Here is a 25,993-nt window from a genome sequence, read left to right as displayed (position 1 = left end):
AAGGACTTGGCAGCTGTGGCATGGCCATTAATCTCGGATCATAGTTCAACTACTCAGAATGATAACAACTGAAACCACCGCGGACAAAGAAAGAACGCTGCAAAGAGCGGAGGAGGACACATCAGATCCATCAAAACGAAAGAACAGTCTGGCGTCATCGGTTGGTTGTAAGAAGGCCGCCTTGCCAAGAAACACAAAAGAAACGCCAGCTTTCTAAGTGTGCTGATCTCGACCATATAAATGGATAAGGGTCGGACACATTGAAGGATGAACTTATTAGTAAACATGAACTAGCTCGTCCATATTACCACAAGGAGGAGGGAAAGAAGTGAATAAAATGGGCCTGTACGCATGGAAGATTAATCAAGACTTCCTTGTGGATTTATTACGCTGGCTATCTTGTAATGGTGTTACTACCGCAGATAACTGAATAATCCGATCAATCCATCTCCTTCATAGGTGGCGCTGATGAAAATTCCATCTCTTCTGGTGGTGATATTGCCTTTCAAATATTTTAATAGCTGCCATTTTACTGGCGTTGTCATAGAGAGGCGAAATCATTCTTGTTAGTTTTCATCGACATTTCGGGCTGGGAGCTTAACACTCTGAGGTTTTTTAAGTTAGGGTTACGTTAGAATTAGCTGTGAGATCAAGTGGAATGATCTCGCTTCTACTATTTAAAAGGAATCTTGTATATCACTGATCATGTATACATTTGACAAAAAACTTGCGCACCTGATAGGCCTGGCATCAATCAAGGCTGACATTGCCCGCTTGCCCCAATGTCTCCATTTTAATAGCAGCGAATTAGTTTGAGTTTCTAAGAAAAAGAGAACTTGAAATTATAATGCAAGACAAAAAATGACTCGAGCGCCAATGCAAGTCACATTCCTTTTCGAAAACGTTTGGAAACGAACTGCTAAGGAGGAGGTTATCTTGAAACTCTCTGCTTATCGCAGCAACTATACTGGAGTGTTTATGAGACTTCCAATCTATAATTCAGTTCAACCGAGGAAGGAAGAAGAGAAAGAATTCAAGAGATAGTTCCTGAAAATTCAGCGAAGAGTTTCTACAAATGGGTGGATGTATAGAGTAAAGAGAACTCTTCCCTCTATTCATGAGCGATCTTTCTTCATAACAGATATTTAATTTCGCTCCTCTCTACTCATTAGCCGATATCGAGACGAAAGCAGAGTCCATTTTAGCACTTAATATATAATCGGAAAGGATTAAGCAGTAAAGGAGCACTGGTTTAATTGTAGTTAAATAAGACACCAGTCGTAATTAGCAGTCTTTCTATTGCCAGAAAACAGAGAAATTTGAGAAAGAGGTTAAGCCTCTTAACGAGAGAGGCCGCTCTATTTCAATCGAGTTTATGTATATGACTGCGTATGTATGTTTATGTGTCTGTGTTATGGAATATGTTTTGTTCGGTGTCGTCTACATTATTTATTGCGAGTATTTTCATAACAAATCGAAGCACTGAAATTCCTTCGTGACACGTAGATATCTATACGTACATACTGCGTGTTTCAAACACATAGAACAAAAATATACCAAAATATAACAACGAAAAGACTTTTGTCTCAGAAGATTGCAAATGATGCAGCAGCATTGTAACAAGCGTATAACACTTCGTGTTGAATATCTGGAATAATGTGTTAAGTTACATGTTTCTACCTCAATTCCTTTAAGGTGATTATCATATGTTTTAGCATACTATCACCTATTCGTATATCTATTGTCACCTTCCGTTGAAAAGTCCTCCTAAAGGACCATCGTTTTGAAAATAATGAAGAATAAAGAAAATAAAGCTTTATTTTTTTTTATCTCTTTATACACGAGATCATTATTATTCGAGTGATGTCAACAATCTCTTAATGTAGGACTCTTTCTCAATCCCATCAGTCTTTCATGCTCTTTCATCGGTGATAAAAGCTGGTTTATCACCAAAGAAGTAGGCCTTAATCTTTAAACAACGTGGACAACTCTACTATAAGTGTAAGATCAATATCTGTCTTTTGTTTACTTGATCTTGTATGGGAGGTGGGGGAATAGACCGCTCGCTACGGCTAAATCTGAAAAGTCTTTTTGGTAAAACTGTCATTGTGTCTGTCCATCTTGTCACTTACAAACAAATGTCACAAAGTGTGAAGTTAACTGACTTCGGAAGTCTCTTTTTAAGGCGATTACGAAGCACTGATAAGCTGTGCTTGATTCTGAGGAAGGAGTGAAGTCGCTGTTTTCTTTAAAAAAAATGAAAGAAGATTTCGTGTTTGTAGGTATTAATTAGCAAGCTGAGATCTCTTTATTTTATTTATTATTTTTAAACTTTGACTCGCAAACAAGAGATCACAAGACGTGTAACACCACGTTTAGTACAAGCAAAATGAATAATAATAATAATAGCGATCGAATGCCGTGGCGCTTATTATTTGACTGTAAAACGAAATAAATAATAATAAAAATAAAAAAAAACGCTGTAATCACAACAACAAAAGTCTGTTAATGATTTAAACACCTCACACATTTAGGATGTGTTAGTTTTATTCCTGAGGGAAATCGGTTAGCATCTAGTAGGAAAGGGGCGGGGAGAGCACTGTGAACCCTGGTGTGTCTTTACTACCGTGCGAGGGGAAGCGGACAGTCCGTTTTTCACCTGCTGGCTCCCTAGGGGCCGCTCCCCCTCCGCAGATACCCAATCTGTCCTCTAATACCGCGGCGTTACAGTTTTGAGAGAGCTTCATCCGTGACCGACGGCCGCTGCGGCTTGGTCGCCTGCTGTCTCGACTCCGTGAGACTGCGAGGTTATTGAAGCAGCCTTTCTTGGTTATTGATGTTATCGTTCCCGTCGGTCTCTCCGCTTGGCACAATCTTGAACAACGGTTGCTCCGAACGTAATAATAACTGCAGTTACAGCTCCGCGCTGTATTTGTGTTCGAGAGGCACGTTCTCACTTGAGGGGAGGGAGGAAGGGGGGTGACGGGGTAATTTTATTATACTGTCTGTCTATCTGTGTGCTCGTTGATTTTTATGGAAGCTCCTCGTGAACTAAGAATCCATTTTCCTCCCCTCTTTGCAATACACAAAACAAATAGCCACATATTAGGAGTGTCGGGGAACGTAATGGGGATCTAGCGGAGGAGTGTGGTGTGTGTGTGTGGGGGGGGGGGCGTATTGGAATATTCGTTGCGTTCCTGATAGCTGCAACCTGCCGGATGAATTGCTTACTAAATAAACACCCAGACGGACGGGCTTGTCTCACACAAAGCACTCGATTGTCCGCGATTGACATTTGACGACCTCAATTATTATCTCATCGTAACCGTTGCTTGCTTGGTGGGGTGGGGGGTAAGGAAGGGATGTTGTCGGTATTAAAATTTAAATAAAAACATTACTCTATGAAATTTTCAAAATGTCTCTTCCTTTGTATTCTAGAAAGATGTCTGCCTTTCAAGAATTTTAAAACGGTTTAAGTTTCATCTCAAGTTAATTTCGATATCTGCCAGTTATTTTCAACACAAAAATTATACAATTCATTTAAGTGGTCTTCAGCACCGAAGGTAAATGCAATTTAAATATGTGGCACTTTTATTTCACTTTATGTTATAAGAACACATTTACACAGGATTTTAGAGAGATAGTCTACCATGAAGCCCTTCCTCTGGCATCGCGATCATCTTCATTATTTCCTGTTTTTCATTAGAGCCGAAAGAACACGAGAGAAGTGTCCAAAATTTGCTTTATCTCGAAGTCAATTAAATTTATTTATTTCCCATAAGAACCCGTTTCGGAAACCTAGAGGGCAGCACCGTAACAGCTCATTCTTATTCATTTATGTTGGTTCGTTCGGTATGGGAAAGGCGTGCTATTTAATTGTGTCGTGTGTTTGCACATATACATGCAACTGTTAGTTCGACCTTAATAAGCCACAATGGTACTTATTATAAAATTAACAAGTGGTCCAATTGCCATTAATATTATTGGGTCCTACATCGAGACTGAAGGGTGGCAACGGCATAATGAGAAGAGGATCGTGTTGAGGGAAAGATTCCACTGCTTTTCAATATAAAGGTTTGCAATGGAATCAGGCTAATATTTTATTAAGTAGCGTGATCATTCAAACGCTTGCAAATTTAGACACGTTTTGCTGTTGTCACAACATGATTTCACAAATTCTGCCGAACTCCCAGGAGCAGCACATAATTTGTGAACTTGAATTGGTCATGCATAATTGGATGATTGCCAGTCCCCCCCCCCCCTTTGTATTTGGTAGCTGAGAAATATCGTTTTTCTCGGGAGACAAGATCTTCAATTTGCGTAGTTTTACTTGCGTAAGAAGGGGCAGGACGCAAACAAGTGTGATCACACATTGGAAACATATAGAATGTGGTTACGAAGACAAATCTGTACAAATAATAAACGATAATTTTGTTTTGCCTAATTTTTTCATTAAACTGATCCCATTATAATTGTGTGTATTCTTCTGGCCAGCCTGTTTTTTTTTTTCGGAGAAAATCCCGTGTTTAGGGGATTAAAAACCTTTCCACCTCCGTTAAAAACCCAACTCACAGATGAAAAGCCCTGTTCATGTACCAAACACTTTCTAATATTCATTTTCATAAAACTTGTCAAATAAGTCGCCGAAGAGCGTGAGATTGCAATAAGCACACATCGACAAAAATACTCTCGGACTCAACAGAATAAAAGCAATCGTAGGAGTGCGAAGTTGTAGTTTTAGTTTTGCAAAAGTTGTCGACTTTTATCCTTTCGCTTCTTGCAATTCTATAAACACTTACTAAGTGTCCAGTTTCTTCTGTCATGTAGCTGTTTTGGTAATAGAAAGGGGGAAGGACTCATAATTGCAAGTCCCCCCTCACGTAGCGCGTTCAGCCCACTTCCGAAATGACAGCAGTCTTTTGTTGCGGGCTCATAGCAGTGGTTACCCATAATTAAGTGTGGTAGCGAGTGTACGAACGGAGGACTTGGTGCGCGTTCTCCCTCTTCATAAAAGATAATGTCAGTCGACTGTTGGGGGGGGGATTTGGATTACCTTATGCATTCTACCCCCTAATTACGTGCCACACATCAGTTACATGATTTTCCCCTCTCTCTTTGCAGGTTTTTCTCCCGTTCTTTTGTCGGATTTCTGGTGACCTCGACGACACTACAGTCGGGACACGTGAGTGGCTCGTTAAAGGGGTCCCGAGGGCTGGTCGGTGATGCCCATGCGAACGGAGGTCACGTGTGTCTACAGCCGGGTGTGCATTGCCAATAGATTACAGAGGAAATCGTAGTGGAAAGAAAGAAAGAAGAAAAAAAAAATTGTGCGTGTGTGTGTGTGCGTGCGCGCGCGCGCTTTCGTTTGCCTTCTTAATTGCACGGTGGAAGCGAACGTGACCGGTTCGGACCATTACCGTACGTGCTCTATGCGGTTCGAGTGGTGATGAAGGTGCGTCGCGATCCCAACACCTGTCATGGCAGATAGTGATTCGCTACCAGGTAAGGAAACTGGCGCGTGCCGGGAGGATGACGAAAACGCCGAGGATAAAACGAACTCGAAAGGAGGAAACGTGTCCGGAGAAAAAGAGAAACCCGTCAAGGATAGAAACAAGAAGTTGAAGAAGAGTGTTCCGCAACATTCGTCTGTGCCGCCACTTGAAGAAGGGACTACTGCGGAGGAGGTTGCGTGCACTTCGCTCAGTCGGAGGGGTGGATTAATTCGAGGCCGAGTCGTGAGGTCCATCAAGGATCAACAGTACGTCAGCTACTTCTGCTACAATGACCGCGTGGAATATCGAACAGGAGGTGAGTTGATATCTTCTTGTCTCTTAGCACTTCCCTATTCAGAAGAGGGGTCAGAACTCCTCCCTCAGGTCACGTTACAAATACAAAGAAATGCATCCATTTTTTTTTACCTTTAAAATTTATTTCCATTTTAGTGCTAATTTTGTCATTTCAGTAATTACTATGATAGTCAAACTTAACGCAAGTAAATTGTCTTTCAATTTAATATTTTTAGAAAAAAATCAATTAAAAATATTTTGAGATTCCACAATATCAAATTGCCGTATCTAAACTTTAAAAAAAGTATCTAATTTCAAGTAAAATAATTATACAAATAAGATATTTGACATATCAGCCCCCAATTTCCCGTCAGTAGTATTGTAGCTTCAAAAGAGACTAAGTTGATCTAAACAGGAATATATTCGCTTAATTCAAGCTAATCTTTCCCCCTTAAGTTTTCGGAATCCAAATGGAAGTCGTTGGATCAACCGGCTTCTTTTTTTTATCCAAAGCTTAGCACAATTCATAGCAACTTTCTTCTGATTATTTTATTTTGCAATCGTGATTTACAGTGACGTTTGCCTGATAATATTGATTAGAATTAACACGGTAAATGAGACGTTCATTCCATCGATATAGAGCAAGTAAATATTCTTGTTATGTAAACCTTTATCTCGCATCGCAATCTGAATTTACGTTCCATACATCATGTTGACCTACAATCAGCTGACATATGAGCAGTTAAGTATGCCTACAAACCCAGTGGCCTTAATATCGTATTTAAACAACATAATCGCAGCCTAATGTCTCTACCAACTGTTTAAAGCAATACTTATACATCCACCGTGTGTTTTCATGCTTATTGCAGAGCAAATACCTACAAATTTTGTATAAATGTTAAAGCGTCCTTGAATTATGCTATTGGAATTTAATTCATTTCTAAGAACATTTATAGTTACTTCTCATAAAACAAAGATAGAGAGAATGAGCCATATGTTACAATGGAGAATATTATAGACCCATTCATATTTTATAAGCAAATATAGAAAGAAATTGAAATTTACCTGAGGTTTTGTGATTTAAGTAGTGCAAGCCAAGGCCATTCCAGTAAAATATTCCTATAAAATATGACTCTATAATTCTCTCTATTGTACTGTTTTACTTTACAATATCCACAATGAAATAATTCGGATAATTTTGTGATTATCATTATTATATTAAGTTCTACAGTTGACTATCAGATGTTAACTCAAAAAACACCAGATCCAGCTGGACTCACCAACAAAATCATAAAGCTACTCCCACGAAAGGCTATAGTGCACTTCGTTAATATAACAAACGCAATCTTAAGGATACACTACTGTACTTTCCCACAGCATGGAAAAAAACCGCCGACATCATACCCATAAAAAAAAAAAAAGCAGGCAACTATTTCCAGCTCTCCCAAAGTTACTGCCTCACCAGTCTGCTATCTAACCTAGGAAAAGTCATGGAAAAATTCATTCTCGCAAGGTTACAAGAAACAACAGATAAACTAGGAATCATACCAAATGATCATTTCGGCTTCCGACGAGAGCATAACAGAGTTCAGCAAATCAACCAACTAGTATAATACATCATAACAGGATACAGCTGAAACAGTACACCAGCGCGGTATTTCTAGACGTCGCTACGACCTTTGACAAGATCTGACACCAAGGCCTCCTCTATAAACTCATAAAAGCAAACATGCCAACCAATCAAATAAGATTAATGAAATCATACCATGCAGAGAAAAATCAACGGCACAGTTTCAACCAGGCCATTATCCTAGCAGGAATTCCACAGTGCTCCCTGCTGGTCCACCTCTATTCGCAATCTACATCGAGGACAACCATCACAGCCCTACCAGACGACAATACCAGCAAGATCTCTTCGTCTCCCCACTTGCCAATCCGACGTCTCGCAAGATTGGCAGGTGGGGACGTCTCAGACTGGAGGATCCATAGTAAACCCTCTATTCTCCAGAAAGCTAGCACCCATCAAAGAAGACATCCAGTTCTTCGGAGAAAAGATCCCATGGCGGACAGAAACCAAATATCTCGGAGTACAACTCGACAAAAGACTTCAATTTAACAGCCACATCAAACTTATAGGCGCAAAGACGTCCAGAGCTGTAGCTCAACTCTACCCCATGATTAACCGTCGCAGCAAACTAGATACACGAAACAAGCTACTATTATACCAGATGGTGATATGCTCCGTAATCAGTGGTCAGCTATAAGGGACTTGCGCGAGCCCTTTGTTAAATTTTTCTCAAATTTGTGAACCCCTTGTTCTTGTTTACTTTTTTTATTTTTTCAAAAAAAAATTTTTTTTTTTTTTTGAAACATATTAAGCGACAAACTCATACGGTAACCTAACAAAAATTAGTCTATTCGGCAGTGCATAGATTATTTGGAATTATTGTTTCAACTCCTCTGTGACGAATGCTCCCAAGTTTGAAAATAAAATAAGCACATGCGCCATCTTTACTCTTCTTTAATAAAAGTTTTTGTGTGTGAAATATGGCTTTTTTTTTTTTTTGCGCTCGACTGTGCGAGCCCTTTTTTAAAATTTCCATAGCTCACTACTGCGGCTGTAATCACATACGCCTCCCAGTATGGACATACCTCTAAATCAAATATAAAATTGCAACTAATACAGAATAAGTGCTGGTGGATGATTCTAGACGCCCCATGATTTTTTTAGAAACACCCAGTTCACCGAGAGACCAGAATTCCATACATGACCTAGCTGAAAAGTTCTTCTCAAAGGCAAGCAGACACCCAAACCCACTAACCAGACAAGCTGCCAACTACAATGAAATCGACCACTGTGAACACAAAAGACCCAAGACAATTCTACTTCAAACTGAATACAGCTAGCCCCACATCCCCCAAAGGGCAAGCCTAAAGCTAACACTCCCCCCCCCATGTTTCCTTACACAGACAAAGAGGAATATGAAAAGCATAATTGCTTTACTCATCTAGCCAGTAATATTGTTGCAGATGTTAATTCATTATAGTTAATTAGATTGTTGGGTGTTTGTCTTTGTATGCCATCACAAGTGAGATCTCCTTTAGATGGAGTTTGAATGGACCTTTGGTCTATTAAAAGATGCAAATCAGATCAAATATTTTAGTCAAATAGTTACTAAAAGTAATGTATCGCTTTTATTAATACGTAGCAGAAACTCACGTCTAAAAATATTTAGCTGCAATGAATTGCTGAGTATTTTTCGCCACTTTTTGCCGATTGTAAAATCAATGTTGAACTCGCCGAAAGTGGCTCGAAGGGCCACTGTTTAGCGACACAATTAAGTCATTCTCTTGGACAATATGGGTCATCTGACATGGAGATTAAGTATGCAGGTCACTTAATATTCTCTCTTTTAAGGGATAAAAAGCACCACCTGCTGTTGCTTAGACAAAACTGACGTCACTTCCGGTTCTCCAAAAGATGCCCTCACTAATATTTTTTTTTTTTTTTCAAGGAAACTGAGAAGAGAAATGGAACCATATGGCACACACTGGTTAGCTGAAGGATGTTGTTGATTATTAACTCCATTAGGAAATGAGCGCAGGAAGTATCCCGTGATTTTGATGCTTATTTGCTTGACTTTTAAACCAAGCTCTGTGTAGTTACCTACAGGCGAGCATTTCTACTAATTACATCTTCATCACATTCTTAACGGTTGGCGATATCAGTCACACGCATCTGTTTGTGTTGGAGCCTATCTGTGGCTCTGTTTACAAGCCGCGAAGGGCACCGGCGTCTGTAGTAGACACACATACGCCATTCCGAACGCAACTATAACGTTGGTGCGTGCTAGAAGGCATTTTGAAGTCGATAAAATTTTGTCTATATTTAAACTGGCGGTTATTTCTCCACTTCACGCGGTTTCTCCGTCAGATCACGTGCTGCTCGGAGTAGAGCACGTCACAGAGCCGTGTTATTACGGGCCTGTATTTTTAGCAGGAGCAACTTGCACCTGTATCGGGCAAGATAAATGCATGCCGTACGTCGACGGAGTACCCCAACTGTCTCGTTAACCCCTTCATTCTCGGCTGGATGGAAGTGGTTAAGCTGTCAGTGCGTAGATCAATTATTATAATTCTGCAGCCACTCCCGGATCAATTATTATAATCTCGTTTCCCTTCTAGCTGGCTGTCTTCTTAAAATAAAGATGTGCGAGTTGAAATATTAGCGCTTAAATTTTGGAAATATGAGCTCCGCTTTTTTTTTTTTTTTTTTTTTTTTTTGTAGCCGTCAGCTATACGGTAGGCGTATCGCTTCATTAGTAGGAGATCGTCGAAAAGAATGGCAGCCTCCACATAATGGGTTACTCCACAATGGGCAATTGTACTATTCCCGTTGTGCACCATCTACTAATTAATGGATATCACAGTCAAATGTGTACAAAAGAGATTAATAAGACGGTGAAAAGGAGTCAAGATAAGACACTTTTCACAAGAAAAGGAAAGTTATCTGTACCCAGAATTGCGCACAGCAGATAAGAAGCTACTTCCATTATGCCAAGCCAAAACTGTGTTGGATCGTGACCCGATGTGCTGCTATCATTGCTGCCCACCACACGTGCATGTTGTGTGCCCATCGCGCAAGCGACTGTTTCATTGAAACAGAACTCGCCGTCTCTCACTGCAATAATCTGATAATCGGTTTTTATATCTGGTGCTTTGCAAATAGGAAGAATTTGATTTTTCATAAATGTTCTGAAATGTGAGTGACAACGATTTAGTTGGTGATAACCAGTCTGGCTGGTGTTATTTTTTATTTCTATGTTTAAAAGAGCAGTGCTTAGTTATATGTGAAGAGAAAGTCGCACGTATTGGAGCTGGAAAGAAATTATATATATAGCGATTTTGAAAAATTGAGATACCCTGATTTTATAATCTGTCTCACCTATCTTTTCGAAGGAAATAAAACCTTTATATACAGATAACAATTAATTTATTTCTTTTGTACATTTTTCAACGGTGGTACTCGTCAATATTTCATGGATGCTGTGAAATATGCGGTAGGGTAGGAGTGACCCTAGATGTGTAAGTGATGCAATCAGCTTTGTAATCAGCAATGGCGGCACCACATTGGGTTAAGATGCCACACTGCTCAGCTTGGCATAATGGACTTAGCTTCTTATTCGTGTGCACAATTTTGGACACGACTTTTCGACACTCTGCTGCCAAGAAGTATTTTTAAAGAAAGAGATCTTGAAAATTTTCGCAGTTTTATTGCTCGAAAAGGTCCGAATTCCGTAGATGACGCTTGTACATTCATGTTAGTGTCGGAATTTTAAGTGGCCAAAAAAATATTGGAACTCCAGAATAAAGTTAGGTTTTTCTATTTTACGCTTCTTCAGTCAGTGTCATTTCATTGGGATATCAAACAGACCATCATTTCATCGATAGTAAAGCCTCAGTGCGGTTATTCTACAGACTTAATGGTAATGATAAATCTGAGGAGTCTTCCAGGTCAACTAGCTTGATGCTATTGTGTGCCAGCAGGGATTGTGAATAGCAGGGGATTGGCTACTGCTGCAGCTTTGGTGTGCACAGGAAATAGGTGAAATGCTCCATGAATTTGGCTCAGCAAACACTCTGTTTACTATTTACTTCATGTTTCTCCTAATTTAAATCTACACCCATGAAATGAGGTGTATGGATAGCCAAATCGAGTTATAAAAAAGGACTAAGAAACACTGCAAATGGCAAATTATAAAAACATAAATAATGACAATTGAACCAATGTTTTTAAGTCGTGTTTTTAATTGCTTAATGATGGATTAAAATTTGTCTTTTACTAGCGATGAGTTTCTGAATAGGATCTAATATCATCGTTAGCGTAAATCAGTTCCCTGATTTGTCTTTATATAATCAATTAAATTTATAAGAAATATATTCTTGACACATTCATTAGAAAGGAAAGTACTACATTTAAAGATGATACGCTTGAGGAAGCTTACCCAAATTCGGGATTGTTTTTGGTTTTTAGACTGCAGTTCAGAAAAAAGTCCCTGTGAATTATTTTTCTTTTCATACGTGAACGTCTTCGGAGAAGGGATATTAGTCAATAGGAGTTTTACCGTGTATCCAGAGCTTAAATCCGTAATTTTAAGTCATAGATTAGTGGGAAAGATACGATTTAGTTTGGAAGAATAATTCCTGTTATCAGAGCTGAATTTAATTAAAAATTTAGATTCCCGTAGACACTATTTAACCATACTTTAAAAAAAAAAAAAAAACATTTAAAAATATAATATTAATTACAACTTTTAGACATTGTATCAACGTATTATTTTAGCATTATTATGTGTTATAATAATGTAATTTTAAAATATAAAGAATATAAATCAGTACTTCAAAATGATTACAGTCAAGAATTTGCTTCACTGTTAACTGATTGGTCCTTTTTGAAAATACAAGTCTTCTGAAACAAATTCCATCTAAGATTCCACGAATGTTTTCATGGAACATTTCAATGTAAGGAACAATTTAATATTATATTCAGTCCATTTTGGTTTTTCATTTCTTGTCTGACAAGTACCATGAACAGATATTTGTAATTCATGAATGTGTTCTTTTTTTTTTTTTGTGGCTTTAGTTTTTTTTTTTTTTTTTTTTTTTTAAACCTCCGGATAGTTGTCCACGGATAACATTTTTTGTAGTACCTTTATGTGTTGTCGATAGCATGAATATTTCAGAGGCCAAGCGACTTTCCCTCTCTCTGAAATCAGGCAATAACACGTCATTTTTTTATATATTCACAAAAGACATAAAAGGTTGTTGAAATCAACGTGCATCCTCCCTCCACAATTTTTTTTCCCCTCGATTGTGACGAGACCTAAATGTAATGTAATAAATTAAAAAATAAACACCACTGTACAACCTCGCGCCAGATCTCACAAAAAATATTTATTTATTTAACGTAGCGTCATAATAAAATTAAAATTTGCATTTTATATAAAGCATTTCAAGAGGATATAAATTAGTTACGTAAATTGTGTAGTAGCACTAGTAATTTAAGAGTGAAAGTAGTTTGGTAACCAACATATCATGCTGTTTTCATAACGAACCTATGTAAATGTAAAGCGCATGCGCGCACCTGAAAGCTTCCTGTTTAACATTGGAGGAGTAACATTAAGTAATAATTGCTTAAAATCTTTACATAAATCGGGCAATTAAATGCAAGCTCGTAATTATAGTGGAGTCTCAGCGCTGGCTTTACGTTTGCCTGCGTGCCTCGGTAATTTTGACGCAAGTATCCGATTATCTTTATTTGCATCTGTGTTGTGCGAAAAAGACTTTCTTTTTTCAAGGTATTTTTGTTTTTCTATTTTCTCCACCCATGAAAAAAAAAGTTATTTTTGCAGGTCGTTACGGCCATTACTTTATCCCAAATGATGTTTTTACCGCCTTCAGCCGACCTTGGTCGCACAACCCTCGCGGTATTTCTGTTACATCGTTAGGATAAAAGGAGTGACTTGCGTTTCATTTAGGAAGTTCGGAATGTTTAAACAGTGGAGACAGTCGTTTTTAATGATCAGATTGTAGTTCCGGGTTTGAAGACTGATTCGGCCCTTGATGTGCCTTTGTGACCTTCATATAATAATGACCTACAAATCGTATTTCACAAACGAACTAAAACTGGACAACATATTTGTTTTTAAATGAACTCTGTTTATATCATTCCCTCAGTCATTTCCATGTTGGTTTGTTATTACGGAAAAAAATATCGTGAGGTCCCTTAAAAACATCTGCGAAATCTAACTGGGGCTACATTACGAAATTTATTAAGCCACCACCTTGTTTGCTCCCTGTGGATATTTCATGAAATGCATTTGAAGTCAATAGAATAATTAAAAAACAAGAGGCGATAAAGACAGTGGTTTGTCTCCTAACTCACACAATCAACCGCTCCAGATCTTCCTTAGTTTCCCCCATGAGGATGAGCTGATGGAGTGTCAGTTCCAGGAAATTTTCTTTTTGACCTCTGTTCCAATGCCCACATCTATTTATTTTTTTATTATCATTTCTGAACTAATTCTCCTACAATATCAGATCGTGTATAAATTCTTTGCATTCTGCTTCCATCGTTTTTTTTTTTTTTTTCACTTCTTCCATCAAACTTTTTTTTCTCGAATTACTTTTTACTACTCCAATCTAAGGCTACTTTTCCGTAACTTAATTTATTTTTCTAAACAAATCTTTTGTTTTTCCTGTTACGTTACTTTCTTCTATTTCGTTACACCTTTTGTTTGGTTGTTTTCTTTATCTTTCCTAGACTGTCTCCGAAAATCTGCATTCAACTCTGTTTCCTTTTTCTTATTTCTTCTGCTACTTAAACAGCCTCTTCTGACAGCTATTTACCATCTTTCTATCTCGTTAATATTTAATGAGAATCTTCTTTGTCTCTTCTATTACTGTATATTTTGTTTCTTCCAACAGTTCTAATTCTTTTCTTGTCTTATCCAAACTGTTTATCTTCTTACCAACTTCTTGAAATCAAAAATGCTTCATTTAAATGATTTAAATCAAATCTGATACATTCTTTTATTTCTTTATAGTCCTTAATTTCAATTTAACTTCAGTAATTCATGATCTGTTCCGCAGTCTGCACCAGGTATTGTTTTTGTCGCTATGACAGCACTTCTCCATTCTCTCTTGCCAACAGTATAATCTCTCTGATTTATCTATTCGCCTCTTAGCGAAGTCAATGCACCCAACTTCTTTTATGTCGTTGAAAGTAAGTGGCAATAGAGAAATTACTCTTGACAGAAAATTCCAACAACTTTTCTCCTGCTTCAATTTTAAATCAAATTTTCCTGAGGGTGCTTCGTTTTTCTTTTTCTCCTACTTTTTGCATTCCATTCTCCTAATAGCAATAGAAAATCTGCCTTATTGGTATTAAAGTGGCAGTGGCCAAAGATTAGAAGACGATATCTGGTTTAGATTAAAAGCTATTGCAAGTATTGATCAATTACATATAGGTATTTAAAATTTTATTTTTAACCACAGTTCTCTAGTAGTAGTATAAGATAACAAGGTCTCTATTGATAGTTGGGGAGAGCTTCAAAATCATTCGCGGTCGATCGCAAAGGACGTTCAGATCCTGCTCCTGGTTTTCCCTTTCAGCCGTAGGTGACTTTGTAGGCATTGCTCACAAAGTATTCCTGGTGAGATTTTTACAGGGTAGTTCACCATTACCCCTCAATTTAATTGGGGCGCGGGACCGGCATATGGGTGAGATGTATTAATGACTGCAATCCATGTGTGTTCACGGGGTCTGTTTGCCTGTTCTGGGGGACAAAAAACCCAAGTTTCCTGGTGAAAAAAACCCTGCTTTCTTATGAGAAAGGCTAACTCACCTGTCGGCGAAAGAGACTAGATAAAGGGTCCTCACATCACTGACGGGAATCGAACCCAAGTCTTTCCGACCAAAGGGCTTCATTTATACCGACTGAGCTACGGAGGCTCTCGGACGTTCAGATACTTTGTATGAAATGCAAGAACTTATCTTTCGTTATTTTAGTGTCTGATAACAGCAGTGTACATGTTGATCTGACTTGAACAGAATTTCTGGACTAAAATGTGCCGGGTTACCCCAGATTTGGATCTCATTCGTAGCATTTTGGGAGAAATGACGCATTTCAAACAATATTTTTATATTTATTTTATTTATATTGATTAAATGGGTGTGTATGAATCTTCACGATTCATCTTATATCAAAAGTTAAAAAAAACCCTAAAACGGCTTGTTTCTTGGTGGGAAAAAACCCTACTTTCGTATGAGAAAGGCTAACTCACCTTTCGGCGAAAGAGTCCAGATAAAGGTTCCTTATATCACTGACGGGAATCGGACCCAGGTCTTTCCGACCAAAGGGCTTCGTTTATACCAACTGAGCTACGGAGGCCCTTCCTCCGTAGGTTTCCTCAATGGTTTTTTCAACAAACTTCCTCCAGTGGTTTTTTCATATCCACTTTCCCCCCACGAACTACGACTTACAGCAGATGAGTAACATTAGCACATTCTTTCTTTGTTCTCAACACGCACAGCCTTCTATTTTTATGTTATTTATTGACATTGGACACTGCTGATTCTTCAAACATTGAGTAAAATAACAATAAGTAACTTAATATGCAGGTCAGTGTTGGAACGAATCAGTAGTACAAACAAAGCAATGATCATACAGTACCGAGTGAACGTCATGATAACAAGCAAACACTCTAACAGTAAATCTAATAAGCTGTTAACATTTCAGAAAGCAAAACGTTATCTCCAATGATGGAAATGGTGTCTAAGTTGGGTGTAGAACAAACAAGATTGCTGACGTACACACAATGCAGACGATGTTAAATCACGCACAACAATCACATTGTATACAATGTCGCTCGTTTCCTGGCCAATTTCACTCTTTTTCCTTCTCTGGTTATGCTGTCTTTTGTGTCAACAGTAACCGAACCTTTTATTGGCCAATTTAATCTGTATTTGTCCGCTTCGCTATCATTATACTTAATCCGGTTTTAACTGTTTGTCTTCTCGGCTTTCAATGTTCAGCTAGTTTTATCGGAATGCCCGGTATTTTTCTTTCCAATTATTCTCCTCTTCTTTCCTTTCAGTAATAGTTCTTTCACCGATTTTCTCCTTCCCTCTCTCCCCTTTGTTTATTTTTATACGAAGTTAACGAGATCGAAATAAACGCAAGGAGAAAAAAATGGACTCTAAGGCTTCAAAAAGATTATTTAACATTGGACTAGCTCTGTGTATATTCCCCCTCTTCTACAGCATGTGCTTCGACAGGCACGACTCTCTTTAAATGTTAAGTAATCATGGCATGTTAATTAATCATGTATGCATTTGTTAATTCAGCACTGCCCAATGATTTCTGTCATTAGAAATTTCATCGGAAGACGCTACCATCAAGACAACGCGGACTTAACTACAGAAAGGAAATAACCGAAACGGATTAATGAATAGCGCGATGCTCCAAACCAGTGACAACTTGGAAAATTCTCCTTACTTTCCTGATGCCGAAATAATATTTCCGTGCTCTCCTATAACATACTGACATATTTATTTATGAATGTAAATTGTCTTCCAGGTAAAAGAACTTGAATTTATTTTCCTCTTGCGCGACTACCGTATAGGATTCTGCCTTACAAGTCAGACAAACCAGCACTTCCCCCATCAATCTTTCTTCGTGTGTGTATTCCCAATTAACCTGACGACACGACACTTCTGCAACCATCGTGTGATGGGGAATAATGATCTTTGTCCCGATTTGAAGTGGACTGTCCTCAAATAGTATAATTATTGCTTTTCATACCGCAGACAACTGACAGGCCTTGCCATCCGACCCTTTCTCATCATCTGCACCGTATATTCTATTTCTGCATAGCAACGTGTAATTAATTATTATGTATTACCATTAAACCCGCGTATAAAGTATGTTATTATTACGCTGTGTATTTGGCAGCGATAGACTTCTTCTTGAACAGGCTTCGTTTAGGAATAAAGAACGGGTATTTTTATATTGGGAGCTGTATTTAGCTACTTTAATAATAGGCGCAGATTTTGCTAAGTTGTTAGCTTATTAAAGTACCGATTGTTGCATTCAATTAATAATATCATCAACTGTTTGTAATTGTTTAGATTATGGAGAAAACTTTAATGTTAATTTAAAGCGAAAATAGTCTGATGTTCTACTTGGTGATGTTTCATTAGTGCAATCTACACGATCAGCCTTTGAGCGACATCTTCAGGTGAAACAACGAACCATATCACACTAACCGCCATTTAGGCAATTTTCAGGACGGAAATTACTCAATTAGAACATTCTTTGCGATGCATTACCAAGCAAACAAATAGATTACGAGAAATAGCTTCCTATTTTAGTATGGTGAGCGTGCATTGCACTGCGTCTGCGTTATAACTTCAAATGTAAACATTTTCCAACGTTACCGACTTCTCTCAAGGAGGTTACACTAGAAAGACAGATGGGAACATTTGTCGGGCGAAGAGAAGTGACTGCGTTGTGCCGATGGTGGAGATTGGGTAACGTGCTCTAGCATGAGTCACTGGTGGTGAAGCCTTCGGCAGTGTGTTATTGGGTGATGCGTTTCTGTGTCATGTTAAGGGGGTGATGTGGCAGGACATTATGGAACCACACAAACGTATGTACTTCCAATTGGACCCAACCGTTTCTCATCTGGCAGTTTTTGCGAAGGCTGCACAAGGATGTACGGAGTTCGCCAAGAGACACAGACTGATGTTGTCACAATTGTGACAAGTCTAACCTCTTGACAGTAACGTGTTAGCAGAACAAACATTTGTGACAACCAGTGCGGCACTGGAGTTCAGTAACACGAACTTAAACTATCTCACTTCCTCTCCTTGGTGGTGACAGCTGGGGAAGCGACAGAAGCACACAAAAAATAATAAGAAAAAAAAAAAGATCTTACTGCGTTTCTTGCTTCCGGTGGGTTAGCTGGAAGGCAAAACGACTGCAGTCGAATGTAAATATGGAGTGACAAGGAGTCGGAATTTCTCGCTGACAGGAGTTTAAAATATGCATTGAAAGATGCAGACAGTTAGGGTTGTGTTCCGGGATCGCTCACGACTTTCTTATAAGAAACGTCTACCAGCTTTCTTAGTCGACATTTGGTTTAAATAGGCTCAGGGACCTTTCAACTACTCAAAGGAATGAAATACGCGAGTGTTTTTTTTTTTTTTTTTTGAGGGGGAAGTTAAAATTTTGTTTTTCTTTTTTATCAGTAAACTGCGTGGGCGATTATTGCATTACCTTTTTTTACATCATTTATCGGAATTACGATTTCCTACCAGACTTATTAGTTGATTGATTTCATTGACATTTAAATCACATGGTTATGTTAATGAGAATAAAATAAAAATCGCAATACTAAACTATAACCAACTCTCCTTATTTGATCTGTTTGGAACACGTAACTTACAATTGTTGCATGATAATACATTGTGTCAAACGAACTGATAACTTTAATGATTACTTCACGTGACAATACAGTGACGTCATTTATTGTCCTACCAACCGATCTTAAGCTTTTTTTTTTTTTTTTTTACTACAGAATTGGTTTATTTAATGTCATTTATTAACATAATTTTTCACCATTTCGAATTTTGCTTATTTTTCGTCGGATTCGATCGAAATCAAAACTATATATATAAATATATATATATATATATATATATATATATATATATCTACCCGAAAGATATATATATATCTTTCGGGAAACTCCCCCTACTTCTGAAAGAAACGCCAGCAGGTGTTATATTCGTGTAATGGATTATATGCGTGTCTAATTATGCGCTTATAATGGGACGGAAATGTTTAGCCACTCGGTAAACCGATGGCCGGTCAGGAATAATAAATTCCACCATTTCCTGAACGGGTCTCATTTCAGCAGCCGCGTCTGTCGTCTTAGCTGCGTGGATACCTTTTATTCGACGGAGTAGATTGTTTAGAGGGCGGTGAAAGTGTCGCCGTAGAATGATCAAAATATGTGCAGTGGATTTTACGTGTTTTTTTTCCTCTTTTCCTCACTTTATTTGAATATGAAAAAAAAAAAGAAAAGAAAAAACCTGCGGTAAAGCAGAAGCATTAAAAACATTATCCCCGCTACGCGATATTCGCCTCGTCTCCGACACGAACATAAAAACGTCTTCTGTGGTTCGTACTTTCTCCCTGCTCTCCCCCCCCCCCCTCAGGAGGGGGAAAATCGACTGGTAAGCGGTGGAGAGTCATCATTTTAATCCCCCAAAGGCAGTAATACGGTGTTTCCGACCCTCGTTCTTCTCTCCTTTTAGTACTTCGCTAATTTAAATTCACAATGACTTCCGCTGACATAAATTGAAATGCTTAAATCATGAAGATAGTATGAGAAAATTACTTTCTCTCTCTCTCTCTCTCTCTCTTTTTTTTTTTTTTTTTTTTTTTGTCAGGTTCCATGTGAAAGGGGATGAATGAATCATTAAAGATTAATTTTCCCTTGACATTAGAGCTAATTACTTGCTTGCGATAATAATGACCTTCCGACATATCTGACCACTTCCGTAGCAATGTTAAAAACCCTAGACTTAAAAATCAGTTGCGAGGCAGCACTTTGGAGTTTGATGAGGAAAAACCAAAAAATGAAGGCTTTAAAAAAAAAAGGAAAAAAAAAAGCCTGATCGAGAGAAGTACAAATGTTTGACATTCTTTTTAAACTGAATGTCTTTTGCTTTCCCAATTTTATTTTAATTTTTAAATCGGCCTATAAACCGCTTAATGTTGACTAAAGATTGAAAATGTCTTAGATCCTGTTTATACTACTAAGTGTGCATCATTCATGTACTTTTTTTTGAGACAGAGAAAGTCGAAAGAGGTGATCCTCACTTGGAAAGACTTCTGGATAGCAATTTGGTTAAGTAAGAATTTTAAGTTTTAGGTCTAACGATGCAAAAGAACACCTTTTGATGGCATCCATTGAGTTTGCTTCGTCACATTTCAACTTACGTTTACACCATACTGCACTAATATTTTCCATCGATCCTTTCTGATCAAAATTCAGATAACAGGTCCACCTCTGATGCAACCTGAAAGTAGACGTGACATGTTAAACCCTCGATACGGGGACTTTGAAATTCTGACTTGAAACCAAAAACACACGACATGAGTACATCAATTCGACATCTCCAATACTGCGAAGACCTTGATCAATTCTTTCCATCCATCCGCGAATTATAAGATAATTTGGAGTTCCGCATTACCCACAGTTCTTTCACCTTCACGAACTCCTATAGATGAAAAAGACACTCTGACTCGTGGGCGGACTATGGCATTCTAATTACACGTAGTGAAATAAAGGTACGCTACCCATTTACGCCCAAGTGGTGTTTGGGGAAAGAAGGGAAAAACAGTCGTTAAGGGAGTCGTCAGCCTACACTAGTGACCATCTCAAAGCATCGTTCTCCTCTCCCAGTAACTGTACGTTTCCAGGTTTACGCCTAGGAACCCCTAGGGGTGTGCTTCTGACTCCATTGCACGCGTACGGCACTTTGTCATGATAGTTAATAGCGAAAGTCCATCTTTCACTGCAGTATTTGTTCATTCATTAAGCCTAATGACTTTCGCAAGATGTTTAAGTTGCAGATTCTTTTTTCAGTCAGTCTAATCTAGTATTTTGAATGCTGAGATTTCAATCCACTGATTAGCTAACCAAAATTAAATAAAATAGCACATATTATTTTACAGCGCTGTTAAATGCCAGTTAAGTCAGGGGGCGCTGTATGCAACATGGCTTTCGTATTCTAGTGATTCCAGATTCAGTTAAAAAAAAAGAGTAGATTATATATTAGTGATTAGTTTATATACAATGTGCCTGACAAAGTATCCTGACTATATCTTTACAAGTTTTGTAAGTTTTAGGTGGGTAATTATTCTCCTTTTGGTTCCAGCGAAAGTGATTAGCTAAGCCTACTTTTGTATTCGTTGTATTAGCAGAAGAAGCAATGTGGTTTAACCTTGAACACATATTACGTTTCTATGATGAACAGTTTAATATTATGTAGATTACCTAGAGGGTGCTAGCAGCATTTCGCATGCAACTTTGAGTAATTGTCGATATCAGTTTATTATTAAATTTAATTTGGGATTCGTGGCTGATAGATGTAATCATAAATTTCAATGTGTTAATATCATGTTGATGTGATATTAAGTGTGTGACGGACTTAGTTTAAGGGTTCTCAAATTAGTTCTGTCTGCGGGTAGTGATGTACATTTTTAGAAGATCCATTTAAACATCGAGTAGCGATTTTCAGTGATATAAACATAGTAATCGAAATGCGAAGAGAAGACAGACCAGATGAATTATGGGTGACTTAGACAACAAAGTTATAAGGGAGCCAAGTCCATTTAACAAACCACGTAATCGTGTAATCGTTCTATGATACAAGCGTTGTTCTTCCATAGATCGGGTCTCTTCTTCCTCACTTCCTTCTCTCAGCTTGGCTGAGATGAGGAAATAAGATGAAATAATGTTAGTTAACTATCTGGCCCTCTGGTACCAATTTAACCATTACCACGTCATTGATATGAAAAAAAAAAAAAACGATCAGCATTGCCTTCCGTTTTGACTTGCTCATTGTTGCTTTTTTTCATTCTCAGTGACGTGGGAGTTTTCCAGTGCATCGATTGTCTCTTTATTTACCTTTTTCCAAAGTTGAATCCGTATTGAAGGGCACCCCTTTTTAGTCAGTGGATTAGGTAAAGGAGAAAACGGCAGCGCTACTGAAGCAGATAACACCTGCTGACTTGCAGCTCTGCTCCCAACAATGGAAAATTCGCATGCAACGGTGAATAGATAGAGGAGGGCAGTATGTTGAAGGGGATAACAATTAAGTTGTACAATTGTAATAATAAACCACATTTTGGCAACCAGTCTCGTTATTTAATAGCCATACCTCGTATTTAACTTTTGAAAGATATGCTTAGAATTTTGAACATACAAGTATTAGAAGAATTGACTGCTGTATCTTGGATGTGATGCAAGATCCGATATTAACGTTTCATTTTATATCAATAATCCAGGTAATGTTTCAGCTAAGTGGATGAAATGTAATAAATCTTACCGTATGTTACGTCAAAGGCAAAACCATCCTAATAACGAACTCGATGTAGGTTACGTATTGATATTAATATCTAGCGGAGTATAAAAAATGAAAGAGAAGTTGAAGGAATTCGAATAATGATACATAATGATATAAGAGAACAAGTACAAGAATATAATAATATCAAGCAGAATACTATATTTAAAACTAAGAAAAATAATAATGAAAAATAATAAAATAATAAAGAAGAACCAAAACTGGAAATAGAATTTTATGAAGATCTGCAAAATGTAATAGATAAAATAAATAAAAACGAATATGTAATAATAATTTGAGATTCCATTCCAAAGATTTCATGAAGAAATAATAAATGAAAATGGAATAAATCTGTTACAGTTTTGTACGAATAATGAATTAAGAATAAATAATACATTATATGATCATAAGATACGATATAAAATAACATGGGAGAATACAAGAGGAGAGTAATCTGTAATTGATTGCATTATCACTAATAGAGAAATCATAAACTAGAAAAATATTACCGATATAAGCGCTCCAACATTAGCAGACTAGGAAATGACCATAAGTTAGCATTGGAAAGATGAAACTAGAAAATACATCAAGGAATCAAATAAAACACAATATACAGAGAACTAAGAAAAGTACAAAAGATAATGAAAGATGGACAAAAAAAAAACTACCACTAATTGGATATGCTGATGTTATGATTATACTAGCAGAAAATGAAGATGAATGACCTGCAACGTTTACTAAATACGTTCAATAATGCAGCGGAAATATATATATATAATCGGAGGGGGCATATCAAATGGATAAACATTCAGCAAATTTATAAAACACCAATTTTATGGGCAATGACACTGAAAAAATCTATAATAATCTGAAATATTTTTGCATGTAATGCATCTTTAATAAAATGTATGCGCCTACTAAGCAATAAAGAGAGAGTGTACGTACAGGTTCCTTATCAATGTAAAAATGCTAATAAAAGCAAATATACTGGGTTCGGGGAAAGACTGAGAATACCAGGGGGAGCTCCTACCGAAGGTTTACGATGTATTAAGCTTTTGGTTGCGGTCAATTTTTTTTTTTTTTTTTTTCAAAATTTTCAAATTTCAGTGGCAAATTCTTTATCTAATTGTTAAGCCTAATCGGAATAAAACAGTAATGAATATTTTATTATTATTCTTTCTGTTATTTATTTATTGATAATATATAATTAACCTTACTGAACAGAACAACATGACGAGTGAAATTAATATTTTAAGTTCGGAAAGCAAGCAATATTCTTGTATATTATCACATTACAAGTGATAGGAGCGACCTCTGTCATTTGCACAGAGTTATGGAATAATTTTATTGGAATTGAATTGGAATAATTATATAAATGACGTTTTGGGCCTAAAAATTCACCTGACGTCTATTTTTAGAATAAACTTTTATATCTTCTATTCGGTAAAAAAAAAAAAATAAAAAATAATGAAACACCAGTTACCTAATTCCATCCTAATTCCATACCTTGTTCTCGATTAAATAAACTACAATGGTTAAGTATTCAAAGTTACTTGTTTTGGCCATTGAAAAATATTTTCCTATTGATTACATTATTATTTAATTTTAGTGTAAGTTAGTGACGCAAATATTCATTGATAATGGTCCATGTTGTTACCATAGGAACCACTTCTGTGACGTAATTATAAGCGGATACAATTTGAGAAGAGACGTACCGAGATAGTGGTTGCAATAACAGCGAATACACAAGTGAGGAGTAGCTATACAAGCGTAAAGTGAGCGATGGCATCATTAGTCGACATGAAACAAATTAACAGCCAGCAATAAAGCACGAGGCAGACAATGACACAAAGTTCAAAATTGATTGGGCGTCCAACACCACACTAGATAAGCAATCATAATAGTTGATGAAGACTCATTGGACGATATTCATAGAATCATGCAGCGAAATTTTTCGCATCCCTCCCCCACCCACATCCCCCAATCCCTTCTAGCACTGGTGTTTGCGCAGATGTTTAAAACTCGAGTATTTTATCTCGTTTGTCTGCCAACTTCTTTTCTCTGTTATTCTTCCTTAGCTCATTTCTTTTGTGTTCGCCTTCCTTGTCCTTTTATCGTGTGTGATTGTTATTAATGCCCGTGACTATCTCGTGACCTAACTTAATCACTTTTTCTCGCCTGTTTATCCTCGAACTTGGAGGCAGTTGACGCTAAAAGCTTTGGCGACACCATTGCTACGTCCTGTTGTCCTACTTGTTCCATTAGGGCTTTTTTTTTTTTTATCTGCTGCCTTGCGGTGAAGTTTTAGTCTTTCAAATTTTTGCATTGATTCGGCGAAGGGTTAGTGAAGTCAAAGATGTGGCGGAGCACATTATAATGCCGTCAGACGGACTGTTACGAAGATTGATGTTCGAAAAAGAAAGATTAATCGGCCCGCTTTGTCACGCGAAAACAGGTAAAGTGGAGAAGTAGATTAAGAAATATAAGCTGTCGGAGGCTTTTACCTTGGCGATATTATAACCTCGTTCTGCGGGTTTGTGTGTAAATTTTGACATCATCCTCGTGTGACTGTCGCTCGAATAGCTGAGCGGGATAATTTATGACGATACTTTGCCCCCGAAAATGCCGACGTAGTACAATGCTACATCTGGTCTGTACAGACTACTCGCTGATTTCTAAAATCGGCCAGTGGTAAGCCAATTAAATTCGCTGATTCGCTGCGAGATCGCACACGATCCCGTTTCAAAGCCGTAACTCCACGGAGGTCCTCATTCGGCGGGAGAAGACACGGACAACGGTGCATTCGGGTATTGTGTGGAGGGCGAACCCCTGTCGAGAGAGACGGAAGTCAACTGGGATTCGCTCCATACCCGCCCTGTTGGAGTTCGTATTGTCTACAAAAGAGACGTGGGAAGAACAAAGTGCATGCACTGGTCTTTGTACGCCGTACTCGGTTGTGCGGAGACAACCTACTTGATTGTCACGTTGATTCCATGGTTAACTATGTGAACACCTGCCCTCATTCCTTGTCGTTGTTGCTGACTGGGGAGTCAAAGTAATTCAGTTTATTCAAATCGGAGTTCTAGTCAATCATTAGTGTTTTCATCCAGGATTTGCATGCAAATCGTAGATTAGTTTTTCAGGTAGTTAATTATTGTTTCGTAAACTGTAAGAACTTGCGATAAAACAACGAAGAAGGAAAATTGGAAGAAACAATGAAAAGTCGAAAATTTCCCGCAGTTTATTATATGAAGCACAAACTTAAACCATTTTTTTTTTTTATTTTGATGGGGGTAAGGATCTTTGGTGGTATCTTTTAAAACACTATTAATAGTGTTAAACTATTAATAATATTATTAAGTTTTAATAATACAATTAAACTATATAATTTCTTGGTTAGAATGCCCTTTCTCCTTCAATCTTTTCGTTCATTGATTATAATTATTTATGATTTTTAAAGTAGTTTTACAATTTTAAAAACGAAATATAAACAGTAATTTATATT

The 25,993-nt window shown here is 37.5% G+C and overlaps 1 protein-coding gene across 4 annotated transcripts in view; it reads left to right on the top strand.

Moving 5' to 3' along the window:
* The window catches only part of Gug (arginine-glutamic acid dipeptide repeats grunge), a 565,908-nt gene that overhangs the window by 131,850 nt on the left and 408,065 nt on the right, over positions 1-25,993 (top strand). For 3 of the 4 annotated variants that reach the window (XM_090408198.1, XM_090408199.1, XM_090408197.1), the window contains exon 3: positions 5,122-5,808. The exons of the other annotated variant lie outside the window; for it this stretch is intronic. In XM_090408198.1, coding sequence (XP_090264324.1) covers positions 5,478-5,808 — 331 coding nt within the window. In that variant the 5' untranslated portion in view covers positions 5,122-5,477. The remainder of the gene's footprint in view (positions 1-5,121; positions 5,809-25,993) is intronic. 4 annotated transcript variants of the gene reach the window in all.

This window comes from Typopeltis vanoorti, chromosome 18, assembly GCF_054136105.1.
Source record: "Typopeltis vanoorti isolate ZY-2024b chromosome 18, IOZ_Tvanoo_1.0, whole genome shotgun sequence".
Taxonomy (NCBI): Eukaryota; Metazoa; Arthropoda; class Arachnida; order Uropygi; family Thelyphonidae; genus Typopeltis; species Typopeltis vanoorti.
The sequence above is the reverse complement of the archived record's forward strand: the minus strand, read 5'-3'. Positions and strand labels throughout refer to the sequence as shown.